The 13,267-nt window shown below is 34.8% G+C and overlaps 1 protein-coding gene across 1 annotated transcript; it reads left to right on the top strand.

The window, feature by feature from the left end:
- The first annotated feature begins 2,215 nt into the window (after window positions 1-2,215).
- Det (Deterin) lies at window positions 2,216-8,986 on the top strand. The gene is made up of 4 exons (XM_067283603.1): window positions 2,216-2,373; window positions 5,795-5,904; window positions 8,590-8,707; window positions 8,775-8,986. The coding sequence occupies exons 1-4, from the start codon at window positions 2,236-2,238 to the stop codon at window positions 8,871-8,873; spliced, it is 465 nt and encodes a 154-aa protein (XP_067139704.1). The 5' UTR covers window positions 2,216-2,235; the 3' UTR covers window positions 8,874-8,986.
- The last annotated feature ends 4,281 nt before the right edge of the window (window positions 8,987-13,267 follow it).

The raw sequence follows: 13,267 nt of genomic DNA, 5'->3' as shown, positions 1-13,267 counted from the left end.
ATGAAGAAAAACTTCAATACTCGCAGACTTCGTACTCGTTTGTATCCTTTCCCAATTTGCATAACCTGGCGCTATACAGTTATTGAAGCTACTGGGCGTGGTTAAAAATTAAGACAGCGTAAGCACAGTTATTCTAGATATTACAGGTTCTGACAAGTAAAGAATTTTCAGAGTCCTGCCACAAATAAGCTACGCATTGATTATTGACCATTCGTGACATGCCATAACCAGCAAAAATTTAATAAATAGGTTTAAAATTAATAAATACAATTTATTCTGACAGTTTTTTTTTTTTTTTTTTTTTTTAAACTCTTTCCGCCCTGTGGGCACTAAGAGGGCCTCTTTTAGTAGGCCCATTATGGGTTCGGCCAGGCCCACAATGGGGCGACCGGGTGGTGAGGGACGGGGCCCGACATATCCGAACGGACCACCCCCCGAAAAATTCCTGGGGATTATTCGACCCGTTCGGATTCGATCCCGGGTCCCCCAGAGCGGTAGGCTGCCACCTTGACCGCTCGGCCATCCGGCCGTCATTCTGACAGTTTATGAGTTAATTATACTTTCTATTTACAAACTTTCCTGAACTTTAACAGGAATTTTTCGGGGGTGGTCCGTTCGGATATGTCGGGCCCCATCCTTCACCATCCGGTCGCCCCATTGTGGGCCTGGCTGAACCCATAATGGGCCTTCTAAAAAGAGGCCCTCTTAGTGCCCACAGGGCGGAAAGAGTTAAAAAAAGAAAAAAAAACACAAAATAAGAAAACAGTGAATTTTTAAGAAATTTGCGGGATTTTCCGGGATAAGAAAAATTTTCCGGGTTAAAAAAAACCGGGAACCCTGGGTCCCGGTTGTTTTTTTAACCCGGGAAATATGCTGTTAGCTAGGGTTTCTCAAACGGGATTCAGGGATCCCGTTTGAGAAACCCTAGCTGGCAGCATGGAGTTTTCCGCGTTTTCTCCATGTCGATGACGTCTTAATAGGGGCCAGTTTCCCATAAAAAGTCCTCCCGGAAGGCATTCCTTCCCCCGCGCGCGATTAGGCTATTCTATAAGGCAGGCTCTTCGGTCGCATACCGATTACCCACAAGTCTCTCGGAGTAAAGATGAATAGCCATAGACTCCATATGAACCGCCATCTACCGACAAAGACAAAGTGAAATACGTGTATTCTATATATTTCACCTTTATATCTGGTACACGACACTGCGCGACAGTTAACTGGGCGACCGTCGTTTGGGTGAGAGAAACTGAATTTTTTTTTTATACTTGTGAACATGTCGCCTAATTGTCCGTCCACTCGCCGTTGCCCAGTTGACAGTGTCCCATTATGTCGATTTTGAGTAGCCCACTTATCTGTGTACTTCATTTTATATTGTTATTCGGAGTACGGGGTTCGTTCACACTCGGATCCTGAGGTCCGAGCGATAGCTACCATTGAAGCATGCGATTACATATGAAAGGTCAAAACATAGAGAATAGGGTATTGGTTTATTCTTTACCGATAAATATCGTTAAAATACCTGACCACCATGCTGGGCTGTTTGTTAATGTATGAGAGGAATTAGCCTACAGGTTGGATGTGTATCGCGTGACAAACGCAGCTGACATTGAACACTTATAAGGTAAACTTGAAGATGTTACTCTCTTTTCACATTTGGTTTCTTATTCTTCGTACTGAATTTAGCAATGGCCCGTTTATATACCCCACGTTTCTTTATGCAGCGCTCGAGAAGCTCTTTACAGCGAACACACTGAAACTGGTTTCTAATTGGCCAACATTGCTCGTGATGCCATTTCGCTATACTCTCGCTGCATAAAGAAACGCGGCCATAGCGTGTATATGACGCCATTTTGCTACATGCTGGTTCTTAAATCTGACTCAAAACCAATCGCAGACCCTATAACAAATGTTTAAAGTTCATTTTGTGTAGAAATTTTATGATATAAGCCTATTATTTGCATTTAAAAATAATGTACAATAAACACTTTATTCATCGACGCCATTACGCAATTTAATATATTTATAATTTTATAATATAATATAATATTTATAATAATATAATATATATATATTAATTTAATATTTAATTAATTAATTAATAATAATAACGTACGCATTAATTCGTACATTTTTAAAAAAGTAGATAATAAAAAATAAAAATATGTCAATTTGGCTATGAAAAGTAATATTTTTGTCATTTGGCAGTTACGTAATTTGAAAATTTGAATTTGAATAATGGCGGCAGCAGAAGAGCTGGATTTAGAGGATGCTTTGATTAAAAATTTAGATTTCGAATATTGTTTAGAAGAAGAACGGCTGAAATCTTTCAAAAATTGGAGTTTTAAAAGTAATTGCGCCTGTACCGCTGAAAAGGTAATGATGATGATAATTTAGTTTACGTATCTGAATCAGATGTATGGTAGGTGTTACGTTTAGGTAAATGTGTGTATATAAATATATAGGCAATTTATCTAAACTTAACTTTAAATTTTATCCTACTCTCAGCAACGTTATTCAATGTTTATAATGTGATGGATATGAAATTCCCAATATTATCTGTTTGTCTGCTGCCTGTCCTTCCTAAATCTCGGGAATGCAGTAGGGTGAAAGACGAGACCAGATATGGAAAGCTTAGAGGCAGGAGGCCCCAACTAACTATATGTGAACTTTCGGTTTGCACTTGAAGTCAAGTTATTTCAATTTAAAATTTTTCTCTGAAAGGAGTTAATGATCGGCACAACTCTATTGCTACCAGTAAAAGTACAATGTAAGAGGGCATGACACTACTAATTTGAGGTGGAGAGTGTATATTTTAAATTAAATTGATTAAAAATTGCAGCCCGGCATTGTGGTGATGTCACAAAATAATGGCTTGTTCCATTTAATTAAAACATGCTAGTCTGTCGTCATATTGGTTGGTTTGCCCCTATTATTGAACACCACATTACACAATTTGCTACATTTTTTATTTTAATGTATGATTTTAATACATTATTGCCATAAAATTGGTACGTAAATATCCTTTGTGGCTTTCTATTGCATCTTCTGTCGCTAAGACCTCGAACAACATTGCATGTCTTGGGACGTGTCTCATCTTGCTTTGTTTGCATACCTTATTAACTACTAAATGTTTTTAAATTGTAACTTTTGTCACATGATATGTTTTGATCAAATCGTATGCCAATTATCGTTACTATTCTACACGAGAGATACATCAAACCAACTCTGAATATTTTGTAAATATTACTAATAACAGTTTGATGCCTTTTCGAGCTATTTTTTAGGGGATTTGGAAGTTTGAGGAGGAGGGGGAGAAAGTTAAATGTTTCATTATATAGCAGCTACTACTAGAATTTATTATACAGTAGCATTTTTAGCAGGATCAGAGGTACAAACTTTATGATCAATGGGTTGATTTTCACGCCAAATACTGTATAATAAAACAGAGAAAAAACACAGAGATCGGCATTATGTGTACGTTTTTTTATCACAAGTACTTTCGACAAACCTATAGTCATCGTCGTCAGGCAAATATGGAAATTTACTAAAAATAAATGGAAATAATCCGACGAAGAACAGAATGCTTATAATTCAAATGAAAACTTTTGTCAAAACCATTAAGAACACTTAACAAATATTCAAGTGTGTTCAAAATTGAACGAGTAGTAAATTTAAGTTTTTATGGTACAAACTTTAAAAGTGTCAAAGATATTAGTGGAATAGTTGTAGTAACTTTACTGTTCTTCATATACATCTTTATACAAATAAAGATCTCTGTTGAAGTTTCAAGATCAAAAAAGGAACTTAATTTTAAATTCAGTAGCACATACTGTTCAGACAGAATCATAATGTCTGAACAGGCAATGCAGAAATGGTGTTGAGAGTCCTCAAGTGAGTGAACAAGTTTGTGCAATGAACAGCAAGCCAGCTAGCATCTGTTTTATGAGAAAGAAAATGCTGAATATGTGAATTGTTTGATTCAAAAAAACAAAAGGACCAAAGAGCAGGAGGTAGCCAAACAGTTGGGAATATCCTTTGGCATATTTCACATTATCATTTGGGGAACACTAGGGTACATAAAAGCGGCTAAAAGATGGGTGTCTTGCCAGCTCACAGCTCTGAATTGTTATGATCAGATAGGATTGTGTTTGGAACACCTCATTTGTTATCAGAAAGATTGAAATGCTGGACTGGATAGTGATAAGAGAGAAGACCTGGGCCCACCACTTCAACTCTGAATCAGAAGTTGCATCTATATAGTGGAGGTGCACAAGTTATTCTCTGAAAGGGTTCAAAGTAACAAATTCTGCAGGAAATATCTTTTTGACTGTTTTCTGAGATTTCAAGGGAGTTCTCCTTGTGGAATATCTGTGCAACCTTTCACAAGCTGAAATCAACTATTAAGTAAGTGTCCAAGTCTCTTGAGTGAGAGTGTTATTTTGTTGTATGCTAACACAGAATATCTTCAGCAACTGAGTTGGGAGCAATTGCAGTATCAACTTGACAGCCCTGACCTGGTGCCAAGTGATTTTCATTTGTTTCCTACAGTGAAGAAGAAACTACAAGGGAAAGAGCTTTCAGAACATGAGTGGTGTCAAGAGTGAGGTGCAGTGAATTTTGCAAGTTCTGGACACAATCTTCTTCATAAAAAAATTTCAGGTACCAGTCCACCAGTGGAACAAATGTTTGGATAGAGGTGGCGATTATGTTGAAATTAGAGGACAAATGGGGTTATCATTCTGTGTATCTCATATTCTAGCAAATAAATTCTTGTTATTGTACCAGACTGTCAAAAGTTATTTATTGATTTCCCCACAAATACCATTAAACAGTTTTAAGTCTGGTTATTATAACAAGTTGAACTAGTTACGGTGCATTTGCATCTTAATATTTATGATTTGATTATTCATTTGAAGTTCTTACACTCATTTTTGATTTATTTTTTGCCAAGGATAATGCAGGATTTTTATTCTAAATTTCTATATTGCATTTAAGTAAGGAAGCTTTTAATTAAATAAATTTTAAAATGGAGTGTGATTAAATAAAATAGTGTGTGAATTATATTTTCATCAATTAAAATTTGTAAATGTAGATTGATAAAACCTGTTTTTGGGAGTTTAATGTAGTGCTTATAATGAGTAAAAGCTTATATCATTGCATCTATACAGTCTTTTCCAAAAGTCTGAGTTCGCGTGATGTAAGGTCTTTTTGGATGATGTTGGGCCAAGATAAACAATGGGAGTTTGTTACGATGCATGCCAAACACAACGGTGACCATAAAGTTAACCTTGAAGAGCATTTTTGAGGTTATTCGAAAAATATCTTTAAAACTGTACAACCCGTACAAAAATTAGTAAGAATCTCCTTTTGTTTGATATCTAAATATGAAAATAAAACAAACGAATGACCTCAAAAATGCCCTTTGAAGTCGACTTTATGGTCACATTTGGATTCGTCACACGTCATAACATATACTCCCATTGTTTATCTTGGCCTGCCATTGTCTGTAGAGACCTTATATTACGTAACTTTACGGACACCCTGCAAATTTACTTTATAACTCTTTAAATCTATAGGCTATAAGGACTATCACAAATTTTGATGTTTCCTACAAAGTGAATTGGAATATTTAGACTAATGGCAGGAGAATCAGATTTTCTAAATAAAGTCTTAAACATTGTTTTATTTTCATTATTTTTCCAGATTTATAACTGAATATTTAATAAATTCCTTTAGTAAATATTAGGGAAAAATTATTTTTCTCTAACTTTATTCCTGTAATTTTTTACGACAGATGGCAGAAGCTGGATTTTATCACTGTCCGACCGACGACGAACCGGATCTAGTGCGCTGTTATGTTTGCTTTAAAGAATTAGATGGTTGGGAGGCCAATGACGATCCTTGGTGAGTTTAATTTTAAATTTAATAAATTGAAAAAGTAATTTTTTTTATTGATAAAAAAATACTTGTAAGACATTCACTGGTCATGAATATGTCTTATCGGTACAAAATCAATCTTAGGGCCTACCCTTTGTATTACTAATGATGGTGGACATGTGGAAACTTAATAAAATACAATAAAACAATTAAAAATATTTATATATAATTTTCTTATTTCCAATACATTCTACATACTTTTTCAATCACAAATAGTAATAAAGTTATAAATTTTTACATTACAAATGGACTTTGTGGACACCCTGTACAATAGGAGAATGTAAGTCCTGAGATTGGTCATCTCCGACTGGGATCAAATTAAATGTCAGTTTTCACCTCTCTTGTGATCTAAGTTGAAATTGCACTACATGTAGCAATGAGTGACTGACCACTTAGAAAGTGTGAGAACAGGTAAAGCAACCAATCAGAATAGGTGATTGGGGACAGAAAATAATAAAAACCCCAAATTTCAAGGACATTTTTTGGGAGAAAATTCCATGTGTAAGACCAATTGTTGCTGTCTTGTACCGCCTTGTCTATTTCCCTTCCTTGGATTGATATCTCATCACTGGAAGTTGATTGCATTGATCCAGAGCTGTTGAAAAACTCTCACTCTTAAACCATGGACACTCATTCAGTTGAAACTATCTTGGAAAGGAGAGGAAGATCCAGAGACTGCCACTGATGTTGAACTTCCTAAATTGCAGAAATCTTTTAAGCTCATTACGTGTGAAAAAATCGTAGAGTCTGTATCGGTGCACATCACACCCACACCCGACCCTTTCAACCCTTAATCTGTCTTAACCATTGTGTTCCCTATCGGCAACCTGACAAATCCAAAGCTTTCATTCTGAAATGCATTAATATATTTTAACACACATCAAGCTAGGAATAATACAAAGACTAATCAAAGCAAAATGTTGTTTGCATTCTTAGTACAAGATAAACTGTGAGAGAAGTTTCTGAAAGGGAACGAACCGACAGCTCGTAACCCAAGGTGAACCTAGCTTTAATGCATTAATATGTTTCTAGTGATAGTTGTGTTTTTATGTTTTTAATGCAGTAATGTACTATGCTTTAAGATGTAATCGAAAAGACTTAAAACACCTAAAATTATTTGGAAACAAGTTAAAATTATATAAACTCTTACATATAATAAGTACTACTAACCCAATAATTACTACAAATATGAAACAGCCAGATTCTTTTATCTTTTATTCTAAATAATTACTGAGCAGTTTGGGTTTGAGACTGCTTCGAGCCAATCTTTTCTTCCAAAATATTCTAAAATTAATTTATTTATAATCATTATATTTAATTGATGGCTGAGTGGTTAAGTTGGCATCCTACCACTGTGAAACCTGGAAATCAAATCTGGACGCGTCGAAAAATCCCAGGAATTTTTTTGGGGTGGTCTGTCCTGATATGCCGGGCCCAGTCCCTCACCACCCATTATTACATTTTGGTCCTGACCAAACCCATAATGAGCCTGCTAAAAGAGGCCCTCTTAGCCTCCACGGGACAAAGAGTTTAAAAAGAAAAAATGATGAACGCCTGGGGCTATCACCTGCCAAACTGCTTAATAATTAATTAGCCTTAATAGTTTGACAAAGGAATTCTGCTGTTTGTTTGGCATTTACACACACTTACTTAAAGGAACTTAAAATTTATACCATGCAGTTTTTCTATAAATTGCTGTTTCCATTAATTTTGAAAAAATTTTGATATTTTATCCACCACATCATTCTAGAACCATTTATCCAGATTTTCAGATCCATACTGCTGATGATAGGCTTTGATCAGTGTACAGTTTCAAAAACAATTGCTGACATGATAATCAAAAATTACTGAAAAGAGAAATATGTGGATAAACTTTCTGGCAACCGAGTGACTTGACAGAAGAAGCTAAAGCTATCCGGCAAGAGAAATATCACTTTTCATATGTAACTGGAGCTATAGATTACACACATATTTTGATCACAAAACCATTGTTTAAGGTGATGAATATGTCAAATGAAAGGGGAATGCTGGTATCAGTGATACTAAAGAGTGAGATTAGTTGATGTTTGACGTAAGGATGAATAAACTCTGGACTTTTTATTTATACCAATCTGTGTGTATACTCAAAGTAATGCTAGTGCTCAATGCATATTCTCCTGGGCTTGAACTCTGTTTTATTCATGCCCACCAATGGCCAAGTGGATAAAACCACCAAACACTGGTAATAGTTGAGGGTTTGCACCTTGCCAATGGGATGGGCAGGTAGAATTTTCCACATTTTTTCACGTTTATAACACCTAAATAGGGGTCAGTTTCCTTCGGAAAGACTTCCCGAGAGGCATTCCCTCGGCAGATTGTTCACAAGTTGCACTGTCGTATACGGATAAACAAATAGTTTTATTAATTTTATTCGTACCACGTGTCTGTATCCTCAGTGCATCTCTGATGCAGTAATAGAAAAAATTAAGGGTACGAGTTTCATAAGAGAAAAATCCAAATTCTAATCATAATAATCATATTTTATATTACAATAAGTAGTTCTTATCAGCTATTAATGCAGCTCTGTTTCTTAATTATTTATTTAAAATAAGGAGTAATTAATAATCTATCTTTTGTAATCATTTATTATATAGTAAATATTTATTTTAATAGGAAAGAACACGAATCGCACTCGTCAAACTGTCTGTTTGTCAAAATTTGTCAGAAAGAAGCCGAACTCACCATCGAAAATTTCTTAAAATTGGAATGCGAAAGGCATATTAATAAATTAGTGAGTACATGCTTTAAAAAACCTGTTTTATATATAATATAATATATAATCATTTTACGTTTTTCAGAAAAAGTTAGCAGAATTACGAACCAAAGAATTTAGAGAACAAGGTGAAAAGGCCAAAGAAAAGATAAAGGAAATTTTACTTGAACAATGTTTGGCTTAATTTGTTTTTTTTTCTTTCATAACATCGATGCAGATGTAAAACTTTTATATTAAATATTTTGTGTTGCATAGTAACTTTGAAACAATTAAAATTTTTTTATTCATTGAAAATAATTTTCTGTTTGTTTCCATTTGAACATTTTTGACAATATTATTCATTAAATAACAATTGATTATTTAGAATTGTTCATAAAGAAGGGCATAATCGAAACTGCCCCAAGTCCTGTATTATGTCTTCGGTTGGCATTAACAAATACCGCAGCATGTTTTCAAATGAATAATCACTGAAATTCATTAAGTGAATATCTCTAAAACTAAGAGTTGTTAATTTTTTCTAACTTTTCTCCATACTTTATTGTGTGAAAGTTATCGAGTAATTGGGTACATTTACAGTTAAATTGGACTAAGAGGGCCTTGTTAGGAAGCCTGTCGTGGGGGCAGCTGTGTGGTGAGGGATAGGGCCCCAACTTATCTACACAGATCCCTACCGAAAAATTACTGGGATTTTTTTTACCCGTCTGTATTCGATCCCCGGTCCCCCACGGTGATAGGCTGCCACCTTAACTACTTGGTCATTCTGCCATAACATTTCTGTTCTAAAGAAAGGTATAGTAAGCTTTCTGTTTCTTAGATGGATTCGTAAAATAAAGTTAGTTGCATGGTGCTGTATTGAGACATTTGGCTGTGAGTTTGATCTAATCTGACTTGTGGACAATCTGCATTAAGATGTCATTACTACAAAATTTTTTAAAAATTGTTTAAAAATGCTTTATTAAAGTTTTTATGTACTTTTTATTATTATTAATTTATTTTTTTAAAAACTGCAGAATCTTAAAATAGCATTTCATACAGGTGCTTCAAAAATTGCTTCGTGTAAGGGCACGAAACAATTTTTGAAGCACTGGCTTGTCACGTGTGCCAAAAGCTCAAAAAATGTTGAGAACTATTACTGTAGATAAATGTTTGTAGTTGAAAACTCTAGGGAGATTCACACTGAACATTTATTTAGAATACCTTTATATAAAATGAAAAGATGAGCAGAAAATGCAAACAGGATGATTCTTTGTGACAAAGCAGTCGACTAATGTATGTTTTACAATACATTCAAATACAACTGCAATAGAAGTATCAAACAAAGTAAATGTTCGGTCCAAAGTGAATCACCCTGTATATTTAAATGTTTTTTTTTATGCAACTGTGTAATACAGAATGCAGGAAAACAACTCTTTTCTATTATGCGATTATTCTATAAACTACACAAATATACTCTTTGGGACAGATTTTTTTACATAATGAATCCTAGAATACAATTCTTTGAAGAATCTAATTACAAAATGAGCAATTATTTATTGTGACATTGTCACAATACCAGGTTGTAATTTTTAATTTGTTTAACTTAAAATATATACTATCCACCTCAAATTATTAGTGTCTTGCCCCTGCTGTACATCATACTTTTCCTGTTACAATATAGTCGTGCCTATCATCTAACTCCTTTCAGGGGAAAATTTGAATTGAAATAATGTGACTTTTGGTTTGTACCGTAAGTTTGTATATAGTTAATCGGGGCCTCGTGCCCCTAAGCTTTCCGTGTCTGGTTCCAACTTTCGTCTAACTAACTTCATTCTCAGGACGAAGGAAGGACAGATGGACGACAGTGGGAATTTATAGGTCTAAGTAAAGATCTTTTTATAATCATTGTTGTCATCACTATTGCTAAATGCAGCGTGTTCTTTAAAGTTGCAATTGGTATTGTAGGTTATACCAAACCAAAAAACCATGCATATACAAGTGACACATTAAACTGCCTATGTGTAATAGTGAAATAGACAACAGGTATGTTCCAGTATGCATTGTTCTTGGCCACAACTGATTCATCGGTGAACAGTTTAATAAGCTTTTACCAAAACATCCGGTAACCTAACAAGACAGCAGAAGTAAATGGCACTGTGTTGGCATTTGCAGACTTATTTTGTCAAAATAACTTTGGGTTAATACCAAAAATATTTATAAAATATCCAAAATAATAATAATGTCAAAATGGTGTTAATAATATAACTGTGGAGGCAGTCATATTGCTTTGTCAGAGCTCACTGTATCCTCAGCCCAATTGCATTGGCTGCTGCACCAATGAACTTGGTAAATAGAACACAGTTTAGTACATCATAGTTTACCAATGCATACTGGAATGTACTCTATATCACACAAAATCAATCGAGCTGAAAGACACAACCAGAACCTACAATACCTACTGTGGAGAAACTAAACCTGTATTTTGCAGTTTTTTAATTACTAATTACATATCAAATAAAGTCGGTAACCACTGTGAAAGGGACTTTATGCAAAATTCTATCCTTACCTAAGGATTCCTAAAATATGGTCATAAACAAACCTATTTACTTATTAAGCACTGATAACTTACACCAAAACACTATCCTAACATTCTAAGAAAATTTGAATGCAGGGTAAACCTTTGACATTATAAAAAATTTAAATACTGTTATAATGTAAACATCAGCCTATATTCAACCTAGCTGCTCCAAAATTTCTGAATGCTCTCTAATGGGATATATGTGATCTGCCGTGTTTGTTCATATATATCTTATGATACCTTTTGAATATGTAATCGCTTTTCATACCTGTTCATTATGATTTTGTAAGAAATCTCTTGACTGTCCGCATATTAGAAAAACCAAACAATGAAAGGTTTCATCAAATCTGCGCATAACATATTCTAGCTCCGGGTGATGATATACCTTAAGATTAAAGATGGTCCCTTATAGATCTTCAGAATAGTGTTCCCTTATGTGAAATTCTGCTATAAAAGTCACCATAATGACACTCATTTAAACTGATTAACGAGAGTCCCACTAATATAAAACACTGAAGAAAATTGGAAAGTGGGAGAGGGTTCTCTTAAGCAAACAGTTCCCTTGTCCGATGCCGTTAAGTGGACTCAATATAGTTTATAGTTAAACTCTAAATACTGATTATTTCGATTGGATTGATGGAGTAAGGCAATGCAACGTATGGGCAATCTGCCAAGGAGAGGTGTTCTCTGAAGAACTAGGGAAAACTGGCCACCATTTAAATTTTAGACACAGGAAGAAAACTTGGCAAGACACAAACCTGCAACCAATTATCAGTGTTTGGTAGTTTTATCCAATTATTTTGAATTTAAAATCTACAAAAATCTATTAAGATCATGATTATCTCCATCTGCTTTAATCTTCACTATCCATGAGCAGTGCCATAACTAGGGCGGTGCCCAGACACAGGGCATAGACCTTGGGGGGCGCAGAAATGACCTGGACCAAGTTTTGGGGCTTAGTTACAGATGCTCGCACCGGGCGCATAAAAGGCTAGTTACGGCACTGTCCATGAGTAAATTTAAGTTTTCTCATTATAGAAACTTTGCAAAGTTAATCCGATTCTCACGTATATTTCATTTATAATTAAATCTATTGTGTGATACAGGCTACTGCACACGATGCCATGCATAATTTGAATTTCGTAAAAGTAAGTCGTCTAGGATCATAAATAAAACAATCAAAGTTGGATTTTGTCCAAGAAATATAAACTACTGTACTGAGATCATTCAACAATAATAGAAATCTCTAAAAAACAGACCGAAAAATAGTTTTAGCAGGTAAAAGTGCGATGCGTGATATTGAATTCATTACTGCAAAAATATTGAATTTATCAATGTCAGAATCATAATTCTATGAATATATTCTACTCCATTATTCTGTTTCTGACTTGCTGACATCATTCCTAGTAATTATTATTGTAAGATAAAAGCCATTCAAATTGCATTGGAAGTTAACGGTTTATACAAACAATTCGAATGTCGTTTCTATAAATCTTTGTAAGAAAATCCTTAGATGTCATCATTCCATTTGAATAAAACAAAGTATACACCCTCCGTTTTTTTTTTTTAAGTGGAAGGCAGAAAATTTAATAAACGATACAAAAAAATTAGATGCCTATCCGCGCGGTAAGGCATCCGGAGGATCCGGGTTCGAATCCGACGCTCTTTTCACAATATATATATATATATATAGCGTCAAACCAGTGGCGTAGCTACGGTTCTCCGGGCCCGGTGCGGAACCAGATTTGTGGTTATTGAAAAAAATTTTCGGGTCTCTTTTCTTGTAATTTTGGGGCCCCCATGAGCCTATCGCTTTCCAGGGGCCCGGTGCGGACCGCACCTACCCCACCCCCTAGCTACGCCACTGTGTCAAACAAGCAATTTGAAATAAAAATAAAATATTTTGCATGGTTATTAGGGTTTTGGATGATAAACAGAATAAATAAAACATTAACACTTGTATAAATAATCTTTAAAGCAATTATTATTATTATTTTTTTAATTCTTTAATTAGGCCGAGGCAG

The sequence above is a fragment of the Centruroides vittatus genome, unplaced genomic scaffold (genome assembly GCF_030686945.1).
Source record: "Centruroides vittatus isolate TY-2023 unplaced genomic scaffold, ASM3068694v2 scaffold_1014, whole genome shotgun sequence".
In the NCBI taxonomy this organism is placed as follows: Eukaryota; Metazoa; Arthropoda; class Arachnida; order Scorpiones; family Buthidae; genus Centruroides; species Centruroides vittatus.
The sequence above is the reverse complement of the archived record's forward strand: the minus strand, read 5'-3'. Positions and strand labels throughout refer to the sequence as shown.

Excerpts from the sequence above, each read along its gene's own strand:
- Det (XM_067283603.1), top strand. The coding sequence starts at position 2,236 with ATGGCGGCAGCAGAAGAGCTGGATTTAGAGGATGCTTTGATTAAAAAT. Across the intron at positions 2,374-5,794 it reads GCGCCTGTACCGCTGAAAAG|ATGGCAGAAGCTGGATTTTA; the intron begins GTAATGATGATG and ends TTTTTACGACAG. Across the intron at positions 5,905-8,589 it reads GAGGCCAATGACGATCCTTG|GAAAGAACACGAATCGCACT; the intron begins GTGAGTTTAATT and ends TTATTTTAATAG.